General features: G+C 37.4%; 1 protein-coding gene across 2 annotated transcripts in view; it reads right to left on the reverse strand.

Annotated features, from left to right (window-relative positions):
- Positions 1 to 4,131: 4,131 nt before the first annotated feature.
- Positions 4,132 to 12,963, reverse strand: part of LOC121961204 (anoctamin-4-like) — a 45,758-nt gene continuing 36,926 nt past the window's right edge. For both annotated transcript variants that reach the window (XM_042511097.2, XM_088072501.1), the window contains 10 exons: positions 12,597 to 12,708; positions 11,857 to 11,914; positions 11,279 to 11,376; positions 10,983 to 11,125; positions 9,898 to 10,050; positions 9,654 to 9,801; positions 9,244 to 9,363; positions 8,591 to 8,696; positions 7,257 to 7,473; positions 4,132 to 6,338 (listed from right to left, as the gene is read on the reverse strand). In XM_042511097.2, coding sequence (XP_042367031.1) covers positions 7,282 to 7,473; positions 8,591 to 8,696; positions 9,244 to 9,363; positions 9,654 to 9,801; positions 9,898 to 10,050; positions 10,983 to 11,125; positions 11,279 to 11,376; positions 11,857 to 11,914; positions 12,597 to 12,708 — 1,130 coding nt within the window. In that variant the 3' untranslated portion in view covers positions 4,132 to 6,338; positions 7,257 to 7,281. The remainder of the gene's footprint in view (positions 6,339 to 7,256; positions 7,474 to 8,590; positions 8,697 to 9,243; positions 9,364 to 9,653; positions 9,802 to 9,897; positions 10,051 to 10,982; positions 11,126 to 11,278; positions 11,377 to 11,856; positions 11,915 to 12,596; positions 12,709 to 12,963) is intronic.

Raw genomic sequence — 12,963 nt, forward strand, 5'->3', positions numbered from 1 at the left:
TTTTCATGATATTACCTGATACCAATTATTTTTTTTCCCTAGCTTGGCATTTCTAGGCTTCAGTACATTTCAAAATTAAAAGTAAAATAAATTAAATACTTTACACAAAGCTATGGCTGCTTTCTTTCTTTTCTTTATGCAAATCCAGCAGCTGCCCAAAGTAAAGTACAGTTGTACATAAAAGAGTCTGGGGATCATGTGCCACATTGATGGACGAATTAAATTAAATTTGTTCCAAACAGCTCAGTTGTCTGTGGCAGAGTAATAACCACAAAGTCCAGAATGTAAGAGTGTGACGGCTGTTTTGTGGAATCAGGCGTTGGCAGAATTTAGAGTTCAGCAGGTCAAGACGGCACAGACTCGGGTATTTTTTGGCCGTCACACAAAGTAATTACTCCTGCCATTCCAAAACAAAGTGGGGATTGTACTTTACTGGACAGCTGCTTCTTTAAGTTGATGAAGTCGCCCACGCAGCCAGGCGGGTACAGTGACTGGAAAAACATTATTGAGCCAAGCTCTGGACACTGGAGTGAAATTAAACTCAAACTAATGACTCATCATTCATTAATCTTTTGGAGTTATTTTTTAGTTAATTTTTTTGCCAAGCGAGAGGCAGCACAAAGCTTTGAACCATGTTTATTATACTAAAGGTGTGAAGAAACATTTTAGTTGACTGAAATAAAAATAAAATCTAGGCTTAAGGAAAAAAAACTAACTGGAACATTATTATATTCTTATAAAACAAACTAAAATGAAATAACAATACAGGCAAAAGGAAATGTCGCTGTTTTTGTCAATTTCGTCAGATTTTTCAGCATAAGTATGAGGAGGCATTAGTGCATATGTTTATTGAGACTGGAATAACAAACGACAAAATGTTGACATTATATGTTTTTTAAATTCATTTATCTATGGGCCTCATATTGATTTTATGTTTTGATTGACTGATAATTTATTATACTTAATCAATCAAAAATAGAAAATAAATATGAAGCTAAAATGTTCAGTAGGTGTGTTGTAGGAATATATGCACAGTTCAGTTATTCATTTCCCCACACTCTTAGAGCACATAGTGTACTCTGGGCACAGATGGAGCAGTAGAACATCAGATAGAGTGAAAATGAAACTTTCATTGTGCTGCATCAAAGAGTTTGCTTTCTGCTTTTTGCTCACAGCTGTTGCTCTGATCCATCAATCTGATCAGCTGTGATCAGATCGACTGATCTATTATTCACCCCACAATTCAAACCCCCTTAAACTACTGCTGAGGAAAAAAGGAACTCATAAATACATGTTTTGCTTTAGCTGCGATCACGGACCCACAAAACAGCTGAATTTGGAGAGGGGACACAGAATAATAAAAGGGTACAGACACACACACACACACACACACACACACACACACACACACACACACACACACGCACGCACACTTATGATAGGGCCCCCACAAAAGGAAACCAATGAATAAAAAAAACAGGCAATAACTGATACATCAACAACAACATCAAACATAAAAGAACAGAAATTTGGTATATTAATATTATACAACTACTGGTATGCTTTTAGGAGGATTTTAGGATACTTTTAATGATAATGACAAACATCTGGTCCTTTTTTTATACACAGCAGGTATATATTTATACATATAAATAGCAGGTAAGGTGAGAGGTATGTCTATTCATAAAAGACAGCATCAGTTTCAGTGATGACAAAGTGAGTCCACACATCCCGTCTTTCTTTCACACTGCGCTCTCACTGTTGAACCACACCTCAGCGCAGCTCCACCGAGCTGCCAAAATATGGGATATGAGGAAATGTCAGATGTTATCCTCTGACAGCCTTACGTAACTCCTGAGCGTGTGTCAGGGATAATCCTCTTAGGGAGGAGAAGAGTCGCCTTAATAGGAAACAAAACACAGTTTGCCTCCTCTGTCCCCTGCTTTTAATAATCAAAATGGAGTTTGCGCGAAGGCCACCAACGCCAGAGTAATCCACGCTGCAGGATGAGCCACTGCTCTCTAATCTATGATTATTTGTATGTTCAAAATGAGCAGATAGTGATAGACGTTGTATAAACAGATGTGTTTGGGTATTAAAATGCATCTGGATGTTAAACACAATGCAAATCCCAGTGGCATTGTGTTGTCAAGAGTTTGATGTATAGAAAGTGATGCAGATTCAGTCAAACAAATACAGAGGTCACACTGGTATTTAATAGCATCATTGATTTTTCCGCTTTTCAGTGGAGAAGTTAATGAATTTGCTTTTTTTTTGTGATTGAGTCATAAATTACGGAGTAATAAGGGTTATTGGCAGGGTAATAAGCTGTGATTAAATCACAGACAAATGTGGTTCGATTGACTGATGTAAATTTGGAAATATCTCATTTTAACCCTTTAAAACCTGAGCAAATTGGCTTGGTTTCTTTAAAACCATAAGAAGAAGGCAATGAACAACAAAAAAGAAATGACCCCAAAAATGAGCAGAAAAGGAACAAGAAAACAACCTGTAGAAAGTGCTTAAAAATATATATCATATTTTTTAACATGTAATTATGATAATTATAAATATATTTTTCCCTAGATATTTTCTCTAGCCTTTGAAAACCTGATTTTCTAAATGTACTAATTTCTTGAAATTTGCTGAAGATTTCTGTTATTGCCTTTTACCCCCATGTTTTTGAATGAAATTGCACCAATGTGCTCTGAGGTCATAGCTTGAAATGCTTGTGAAAGGTATCTGAAAGCAGCACAAAAAAGATGATGTCACTCCAGGTTTCAAAGACTTAATTCAATCATACATTTTTCAAAATGGACTGAAATCCACTGAATCCCCTCAAAACTCCATCAAAATCTATGCATTTTAATATTTGATATACAACTTGGCCAAAAATAGTTATATTTTTCTGTTTTGATTGTATTGTTGAGACGAGTTGAACAATAAATGCCTGTGAATGTCTGCTGCTGAAGTACAACAAAACACTCTGACTCTCTCTGGTGGTGTGAATGGAAATCACATGTTTGTCTCCTCATCATTTTGGCTCCCGAGCACCGAGGACACCGAGGTTATGTCCTCAGTATTCATTTGGTGAAAATGGGGATTTTAGCCACCAGGGAGGAGTTTACACACAATAACTGCAAACATCCACTTTTTGGGGATAAGCTGATTTATTTTTAGACCTCATACCTTAAAAAATGATGACTTGTAATAGCAAACAAATAAAGGTTTTAGCATTTTCTATGCTGATTTTTTTTAATCTAACAAAGTGGAGAAGGCTTTGAATCAGCATGTATACATTTTCTTGCTGGGAAATAAAATTTACAGAAAGTGTACAAGAAGGAATTATTTATTAAATAAATAAATCATGTAAAAAAGGCTCAGCATTCTAAAAACCCCAGCTACAATCCTGCTTTTACCCGAGTGTAATTTAAAGAATTTGTATCAGTGCAAAATGTTTGTACTCTTATAGGGTGAAATTTCTATTTCCTTGTTCTTCTTGTGTTTGCTCGTCATATCTTAATGAAAAACCAAATAACGTTAAGTCTAAAACAAATCTTATGTAAAAAGCAGTACATATATTACATAAAGTATCATACGAGAAATTAGATTAGATGAGCTTTTTTTGTTTAAATATACTGCAGTGGTCTTTACTGGATTGTAGTGGAGGTGATTTGATATTATTAATTTCAAAGAAGATAAGTGGTTAAAAAAAACCCTTTTCAGTGATTTTCAAGAAGTTTCCTGAAAAGAACTGGGTCATTTTGGGAAATATTTATAGGGAAAATAAGGATATGATTACGTCTAAGTTGGAAATCATTATTTATGTATCAGTGATAACTTTACTCACCATAGTGACCACCATTTGTGCTGTTCTTTCGACTAATTTCACATTTTTACATTCACAGCCTGTTACAATACCAATTCATAGGAAAAATAAAAATCAAATCTTGTCCCTATAATTACTACCAAATTATTGGTTGTAAACCTTTTTTTTTTTTGAGGAAACGACAAACCTGTGAAATAGTTGTCATTTCATGTAGTTATATTTTTTCTTCTTTTCTTCTCTGGCCTTTTTTTTTCGACAATAATGACCCAAAATGACCAGACAAACACACAGCCAAGTCAAAGTTTCTTTACAATAAATAATGTTTATTACTGCATTTATGAATCTAAATTCAAATGGAAAGCATTTCCCATTTAAGCCAACTGTAGCCACTGCCGCAGATTTTATAGAACAGATCTCTTAAGTTTAATTGGTGAAATTGCTGAGAGAGCAATCTCATCTCTTATTTTCTTATTATTGGTGGGATTGCTGGGTAACAGCTGCAATCATTTCTATGTTTCTCTCAGTATCCTTTCATAATTCTTCACCCTTTTTAGCTTCATTGAAACTTCAAAATGTTCAGCACATCATGAACATTTCTGGAATAACTGTTGTTGTTTATATTTACAAAAGATTCAACCCTTTTCTCTCCTTTTTCCTCAGTACAAATGTATGGATGGAATAATCAAAGATTTTTTTTTTAAATTTCTCTTCATTTTCTTCAAAATAGAAAATAATGCCTCCTTTTCAAATGTAACTATCCGTGCAAACATACACAAACAGCTAAAATTAGAAATTTTATGAGTCCTCTCTATCATCATATATCAATATAAGAGATAAGAGTAACCGTCTGTGAGTAATATACCACAGTTGGAAAGGTGCTTCTGAAATTATTATCTATTTAAACTCAGACCAAGGAGTAACCCAGACCAGCAGTTACCATCACCATGGCAACCTTTAATTGCAGGTGGGGACACAAAACTGAACCTGCAAATTAAGCTTCTTTCCAGAGTTTGGGGAAAACTTCTTGGAGGGGGGGTTCTGGAATAAGCAGGATTTTCAAAATAAAAGTACCCAAGTTGACAAAAGAGTTTTGGGAGGGGGGGCAGAATTTCAAAGTAAAGGCCCCAGATGAAAACAAAAGTTTACTGAGGGGCCCTTAAGTATGTAATAAAGCACATAAGTTGTAAGTAACTCTTGTTCCTAGGTGGGAACAAGAGTTTATGGTAAATGGGAAATGGACTGTACTTGTATAGCACTTTTCTAGTCTTATTGACCATTCAAAGCACTTTCACACTGCATTGTCACATTCACCCATTCACACACACATTCACATGGTGGCTGAGGCAACCAAAAACATTTTTCTCAAGGGCAAACAACATTACTGGGGGGCCCTTAAGTAGGCTGATAGATTTCCAAAATAAAGGCCCCAATTGGAAATAAGAGTTTAATGGGGCCCCGGCCTTAAAGTATACTTAAAGATTTCAAAACAAAAGCCCTAAATGGAAACAAGAGTTTACTGGGGGGGCCCTAAGTCAGCTGAATGATTTTCAAAATAAAAGCCCCAAAGGGTCACAGGAGCTCATGGCAGGCTTCGTAAGTGCAAAAGATTTTCAAAATAAAATATTTGACTTTTTCTTCCACAATTTATTGTAGTGCTTATGGCATTTAGATCTCAGCTGATGAATATCCTTATTCCAACTAACATACTTGAATGACATCTTCGCTCTTTTCTCTGTACACTTGAGATCATATAAGTCCTCACACTATATCTCTCATTTCAACACCTTTCAATGCTCGCACTATATTTTGTTCTTTTATTATTCTATTATTCTAACTCTTCAAAATCATTCAGATGCTTCTTCATAAAAGGTTAAGCCAGCAATGCAGTTTGCTCCCAGCCATTTAAGTGATGCTGTTCAGCTCCCTGCTACACACAAAGCAATGCAGTCCAGCGTTCAGCTTTTCAAGCAATTTAGTTTAGCTCCCGACTTTCAGATTTTCAGCCACCAGCAATCCCACCGCAATTTCTTTAGAAATTGCACTCTATATTAATTGCGCTACACTATAGCAGAGCAAATGGCCTGACATTCATTTAAATATCCCCATTTACAATAAAGCAATATGTGAACTCCTCGAACAAGGAGAAATGTAAACAGGGTTTGTCATTCAGTAAGCTCGGCGTTATTTCCTTTGACTAAAACAAGAACTCTGGAAAAGTTTAGTTTTGTTTGAAATCTACATTCAGGATCTGAAGACATACACTGTTGAGAGTCCAGTGTGGTAGAAACTTATCTGGAGAAAAAAAATGTAGCAAACCCCCCCTGCCAAATGTTCAAGAGGACATCTGTTATGTATGCAGATTCATGGGCCCTGTGTGGCCCCGCTGGATGCAGTTCATCAGCTGTCCAGTAGGAGGTGCTGGTCTGACATGGCAGGAGGAAGGTATGAGGGTCCAGTATCATGCAGGAAACCCGGCGCTCGTCTCTGTCCTCCAATGTGCAGTGAAAACCTGGGAATAAGAGAAAATATATATAAAGGCCTGAAGCACTGAGAACATACATGCATTACATTTTAAATACTATAATCTCCATTTTTACACAGCTGAGGACTTGGCATGCAGCAACTGCAATAGGCACAACTCTCTATGCTTCTTTTCTTTTGTTCCTTCTTGATTCTGGACTCTTAGAGTGTATGTACTGTTTTTAACTATGCCAGCATGAATTCATTGGCTTTGACATGTTTTACGATGTAGAATATTTTGATTTAAGGTCTTTCTGTAAGCCTTTGGCAAGACTTCAAACTAAATGCAAAACTTTTTCTTTAATTAACCTGATAACCTGAGCTACAGATCTTAAAATGTATGCTCATTCAGTCTTGACCAGTAGCTAAATTACTATTACTTTAACTGTTAAGCATTCTTCTGCACTGTTTTCATTTTTTATGTCCCAAGACAACGCATAAAATACAGACACTTGTTCAGCAGCCCTACATGTCAAAATATGACATGTTAGCTAGGTACCCCTCCTGATTCAGTTTTAGATGCTTAAGTATGTTGTTTCAAATTATGCTCATTACATGCATTGTGGGTTGTTTCTTTTTTTTCAAAATAAACTTAAAACGTAGGTTGAGGTAAGGTTTTGGCAACAAAAGCATGTGATTAGGTCTGGGAAAAAAAAAATCCTAGTTTGTCATAAAATCAGTGCGATCGTTACTAACATAATGTAACAAAATAAACATAGTATGTTACACAAAGTAGCACATTAGGCTGTTGTTAAAATGTTATTATGTTATGTTATTAAAAAAAAACTCCATAGACTTTTGGTTTCACACTGGACACGAACAGCAGAATTGCGAAATTAAAGAGTTTGTTTGACCATCCACCTCCACAAGAGTCATTAACAGAGCTGAAAAAATCTCTTATACATACTGTTTCTGTATACCAGATGGTGCATTCAGGGCCATTCTTTGTGATGGGCCCTTTCTTTCTTCTTCTTCTCGTTTTTCTCCTTCTGCAGTCTCTCCAGTTCAGCCTCGTACATCATCTCCTGGATCAGGTATTTCTCTCTGCGCATTCTGTCCCGCAGGTCCTTGGGGAGGTCAGGGATCAGATATGCGATCAGGGTCTTGATGGCAAACACCATATGCTGGGAAAAAAAGTATGTTATCACAAATGATGCCAGGGTCTTACATTTACAATAAAAACAAACCACATACTGAAGTGACAAGGTGGAGATAAATGAACACAGGGCATTTAGCTACTCACTTTCAAACTTTAAGTGATTTATTATACAATTTAAAAAATGCACGCTAAAAGTCAAAAACATGGCATTTAAAGGGTTAAAATTCTGAAAATTATTGAATAATATTACACACACAATAATAATATTACATGAAAAAAAAAACATTTTTAAAGCTTGATTTTGTGATGCGAGTGTGTGCAATATTAAAGCAGACCTGAGGGGTTAATTATTTCTTTAAAAAAGGCTTTTTGAAAGGCATTTTTATGTGAATTGGGTCCTTTGTGACTCTGTGGAGAGAGCTAAACGAGCAGGTTTTGAACCACCTGTGTGAGGCTCATTAGTGGCAGTGCGGCACATGGTTCTGAACTGAGGCTGCTGATAAAAGCTGGCAGCAAGTCACAGAAATCATTTAGTTTGTTGCAACCAGAGCACTGAGAACACACAGAACAGGGGAGGCACAAATGCTTACAAACAGAGAATCAAAAACATTCAAGTAGTAGTTAGCACATGCTAAAATGAGGTCTGGTGCATTTCTTTTGTACATGTGAAAATCTCAGGAACTGCATCAGAATGTTTTTTTTTAAATTAAGATGAGTTGCACCTAAAATGTTTTTTTTCTAGTGGTACCACTTGGCATACACTGACATAATTGAAATACTCTGGCAGACAACATGAACTTAAAAGTTAAACCTGTCCACAGACTGCAAATGAAGCATGCATTTAGTCTTGGTGTTAAACTACTTCTCCTACTTCTGTCAGATTAGGCAGAATGGATAACAGAAAAACATTAAATACACAGTTAAAGAAAAATCCATCTGAAGCAGAGAAATGCCAACAGCGAAAATTAAATTCCTTTAAAATGTATGTTCTATGAGCAAATTATCGCAAAAAATGTTGAAAAAGATGTAGCTGGGCACTCATGAGTGGAGACAGAGAAGTCAAAAACATTGACAAAATAATATGAAAGAATCCATTTCCAAAGCCAGCCTGCTGTCATTTGTCACTGATTAAAAACACTGACCTCAAACACAATGATGAATGCTAGCCGCGCTGCCAGGACGTGCCAGAACTGCAGAGTGTATGAGTACGGTTCAGCAGAGTCTGGAGGCTCCCTGTAGTCACGATACCTGGTGCGCATGAGTTAAAGGTCATCACAATGTAGCACTAATAATATATCAGTGATTCAACAAGTGACAGAAAATCTGGATATCAAACGTGTATACATACAAGCAAAATAAACTCATAAATGTCATATTAGGCTTCAAAATAGCCTGTGCGCACAAGATGAGGTTGTCTTTTGTGCTTATTAATTACCTTCTTCTCCTGTTTCTAGTATTTATATTTGGATTTATATTTTACATGAAGCTCAGTCCGAGCCTGTGTGTTAATAGGGATCATTAATAAAGTGATGGATGAACACCCACACACACACACATGCTGGTGCAATCCTTCCTGAAGTTGCACAAATACGTGCAGCCAAATCCCTAAAATAAATAAGCTTCGGACATGTTTTTCTTTCTTTAGTGAAGAATATTGGTGAAAACCTTCAATCGTGGCTCAGTAACAGAAAAATCAGTGACAGTTTACATTTTATTTTTAACACGTTATGCACGATGAGCACTGAAAGCTGTTGGTTCTCCCACACACACAAACAAACACACACACATGCCTTACCTGCAATACTTAACAGCTTCTCCAAACAGCTCAGAGCCATTAGTCTTTGACTGTGACCTCCTTTCAAAGTCAGACACCCGAAAAACTGAGAGACTGGCGTTGACGTAACCCATCATACACCTGAGAACATATGAGAAATTATTTTATTCAACACTTATAATGAAACAGGAACAGAATAAACCACTGTTACACAAAGAAACAACAGAGTCAGAAGTCCTGCTTATTACTGACTACGGTTAAAGGCGAAGTGTGGAAGAATTAAGAGTATTAGTGCCAGCTAGTGGTGAGAATAGCAGATGAGAAATTTCTCCTGGTTGGAATTCCTTCAGTACTCATTCTTCCCCCTAAATCCTTCTCACTAGATCTTTTAAATTAAACTAACCCATGTTAGGGGTTAACTGATCACTCACCCCTCCCCTGCTCGACCCTGACCAGCACAAGGTCCATACTTATAAGCGTAAACAAGGCGAGGGATAAAGTCTGAGGTAACAGCGATAACAAAGGCGTTTGTGATGACAGCCAAGATGCCGATGCCCTCCAGAATGCCATACCAGATTCCTGCCACAAACACAATTAAACATAAGATTATATCTAAAAAAAACATTTCTTAATGGTAACAATTTATGTATTATATTTGTATTATATTTAAATCACCTATGTCTTTGGCTTGTGAGGGCAGAGGTCGCCGCCATTGTGTGACGAACTTGTAGGCGTCTAAACGAATCTCGATGACGTTGTTGAGCAGCGCTAAGAGAGGGGCCAGAGGGAAGGCTGCCACAAAGATGGTGGTGAAGCCAAACTGCAGAACTGAAAGAAATACAAACTAGAGTTACAACCTTGCAGTTGTATGCCTGCACAAATTATAACTTCTGTTATAACGTTGGATATGGCAGAAAAGTGTTTCTGCAGAACATTATGATGTCACAATGAAGTTTGGGATATGAAATGTCATCACTTCATCATTACATCCTTTTAGACAGTCACAGTGACTTTGAGCGTTGACCTTTATCGACTCAGTTCATCATTGGCTCCAAGGGGATGTTTGTGCCAAATTTGAAGAGATTCTGTCAAGATGTTCTAGAGATGGCATGCTCACGGGAATGATAACCTGGGACAGATAACCTGAAAACAGCTACAAAATGCCACACTATGCTGACTATCAAGTTGTTAACTTTGTGTATCTGCTGTTTGGTGCTGGTCAGGTAGTATATAGGGGGTTTATGAGAGCCTTTTTAATGAAAACAGCAACCTGCTGCACCTAAAAACCATACACTGAAAGACGTTTAAATGCTGAAGGAAGTTACACAGTAGAGTTACAGTTGTCTGTGGATTTGTCACCATAAGTGACTCCTGTCACACTACACATAGTCATTTTATATATAGTTAAAATAAAAATAATGATGAGTACCGCTTTTAAGTTTATTTATTATAATTCACTAAGTCATAAATGCAACAGTGGAGAGAAACAATAAAGATGAGAGCTTGTGAAAAAGCTTCCGGCACCAAATTTAATCTACTGCAAATCAGTGTCACAGTTACATAACTGCAGCTGCTGGGTCACAAAATGAAAATAACGTTTCATTGTTTAAAAAAATGCATTATAGAAGATTAAGCTGTGGAGAGTATTTGGAGTAACCTCACACCTGATAACTGAGGTTGCGGCACTAACACGACTAAGGGTTTCTACCTATGCTCCATTTGTAAAGAAAATGTTTAAAGGCAACTCTGCTGCAACATACTCATTTCTAAGTATTCATCAAAGAGTCCATAGGCATTCATTGGCTGTAGGTTGTAATCTCTCTCCCACTGTGGAAAGCTGGCCTTGGCTTTCTGTCCGTGCTCTCTCCTCAGTCGCCGCCGTGTCCACCAGTTCTGGATCAGCCTCGAAAAACAACAACAGAAGATAGATTCAGTACAGAAACAAGTAGATCTGATGCTATATCCGAATGAGGATAGTTAGTTTAACACAGTATTATTTGTTTTAATTGTTAATTATTCGTTGCTTGATCATTTAAAGATGGAAATAATCACTCACGGGTAGCCGAGCTCCATGAAATTGTTCCATGTCTGTTTTAGCACCATGATGATCCCCATTTGCATACAGAGGTCAATGAGACAGCCACTGGGGTGGCACTGCACAAAGAAAGAAAGAAAATAAACAGCAGTTTTCTGCTGATCTCTGAGTGCAATACTGCAGTCAAAACACCTTTCAGATGTGTCCCTAAAGCTTTTATCAGCTTTGGAAATGTTCATAAAAGCCACTGATCTCTCCAAGCACCATCATGATGACTGAGGCTGCACTTAAACTCTACATGTCACATTACAGAGAATTTTTCCATTTCCATTTCAGCAGCCATGGGAACAAGTGGGGGGGCACATTAGCTCAGCACCTGAACGCGCAAGCTCAGGCCTTTAGTCCCCTCGGACCACTTCAGTGTGTGTTAGTTCCCCGCATGTTCCCATAAGTACTGCTGGCAGCAGCGCTTACTGCTGAGGGGGGTTAAACGGCTGGTGGCTGGGCATACAATAATAGCTTAATGTCCAATTTAGAACTGCTTGAATCCATAATGCTTTGCTGTTATTCCCTGATGGGAAAGCAAAGTAATTACTCACTTCTTCCAGTTTCCAGCGGTTGATGAGGCGTAGATATGCACCAGGCCGGCCTGTAAATCTGTCAGCCAAGGGGAAAAAGCAGTAACTTTAAAAATAAAGTTTTTCTTATGTCAGTTGGTAGATCTATATTATGCAACATTGGCAGACTTTGCAAGAGCCAATGAAGATGTGTTTGGTTTTAGTCCTGTTGAAAAACGGAAATACAGCTTCAAAAAGAATAAAACAGTATAAAAACCTTCAGTGACAAACAGATCCTAGCTCTGCTCTGCTCAAACTTGCAAATATATCAGAATAAAATTGAGGCTCAAAGCTGTAAAAGTCTTAATGCCATAAAACGGTCGACTCTAGATTTTATAATCTCCATATTGGGAGGTTAGACTCTTGGACTGAGTTTTTTGGCACACATCATTCATTTACTGTAAAAGCTGAAAATACTTGTGTCCGTTAAGGAGTTCTGAGAAAAGAGTCAATACTTCTTGTAGTGTGGCTCAAGGTTCTGTCTATTTAAAAATATGGTGTCTTGTTACACTGATGACACACACATCAACATTTCTGTTTTATCCCCTGACATCAGTAACTTTCATTAGGGAGTTCTATGGTATCCTATTCTATTTTTTTCTGTTTGTTGTATGCTTTCTGGAACTAGATATAAAAGAATTTCACAACACACTGTACTGTGTGTTATTGCAGATATGACAAAAAAGTGATTTTAAAGTGATTTGATTGAAGGAGTGTCTCACCTCCCCAGGAAGAAGGCAATGTAGAAAGTCGAACTGTTGAGGTTGACGAACTGAAAAAGGAACATCTTGAGGGTAAAGCTGTTCTCCCACTCTGATTCTGTCCTTGGCTGTTCTGTGGTGGCGTAGAGAGAGACAGAACAATAACAGTGAGATAAACTGATAAATGAGATGTAGATAAAGAGATACAGACACTGGAGTAGGGCTTAGCAATTGGACAAATATTCTAGCTACTGCTGATTGGTTGAATACATTGCTGATAGGTTTTCTGGGGGGGGAGATTTTTTTCTTGTTTTTTTTCTCCTTAAATGTCCGTCTTCAAACTGAGAGCCTCTGCTCATTGGGCAGTTGACAGTGATAAAGCAAAGTA

This window comes from Plectropomus leopardus, chromosome 22 (genome assembly GCF_026936395.1).
Source record: "Plectropomus leopardus strain MGB_pleo_1.0 chromosome 22, ASM2693639v1, whole genome shotgun sequence".
NCBI classification, from domain to species: Eukaryota; Metazoa; Chordata; class Actinopteri; order Perciformes; family Serranidae; genus Plectropomus; species Plectropomus leopardus.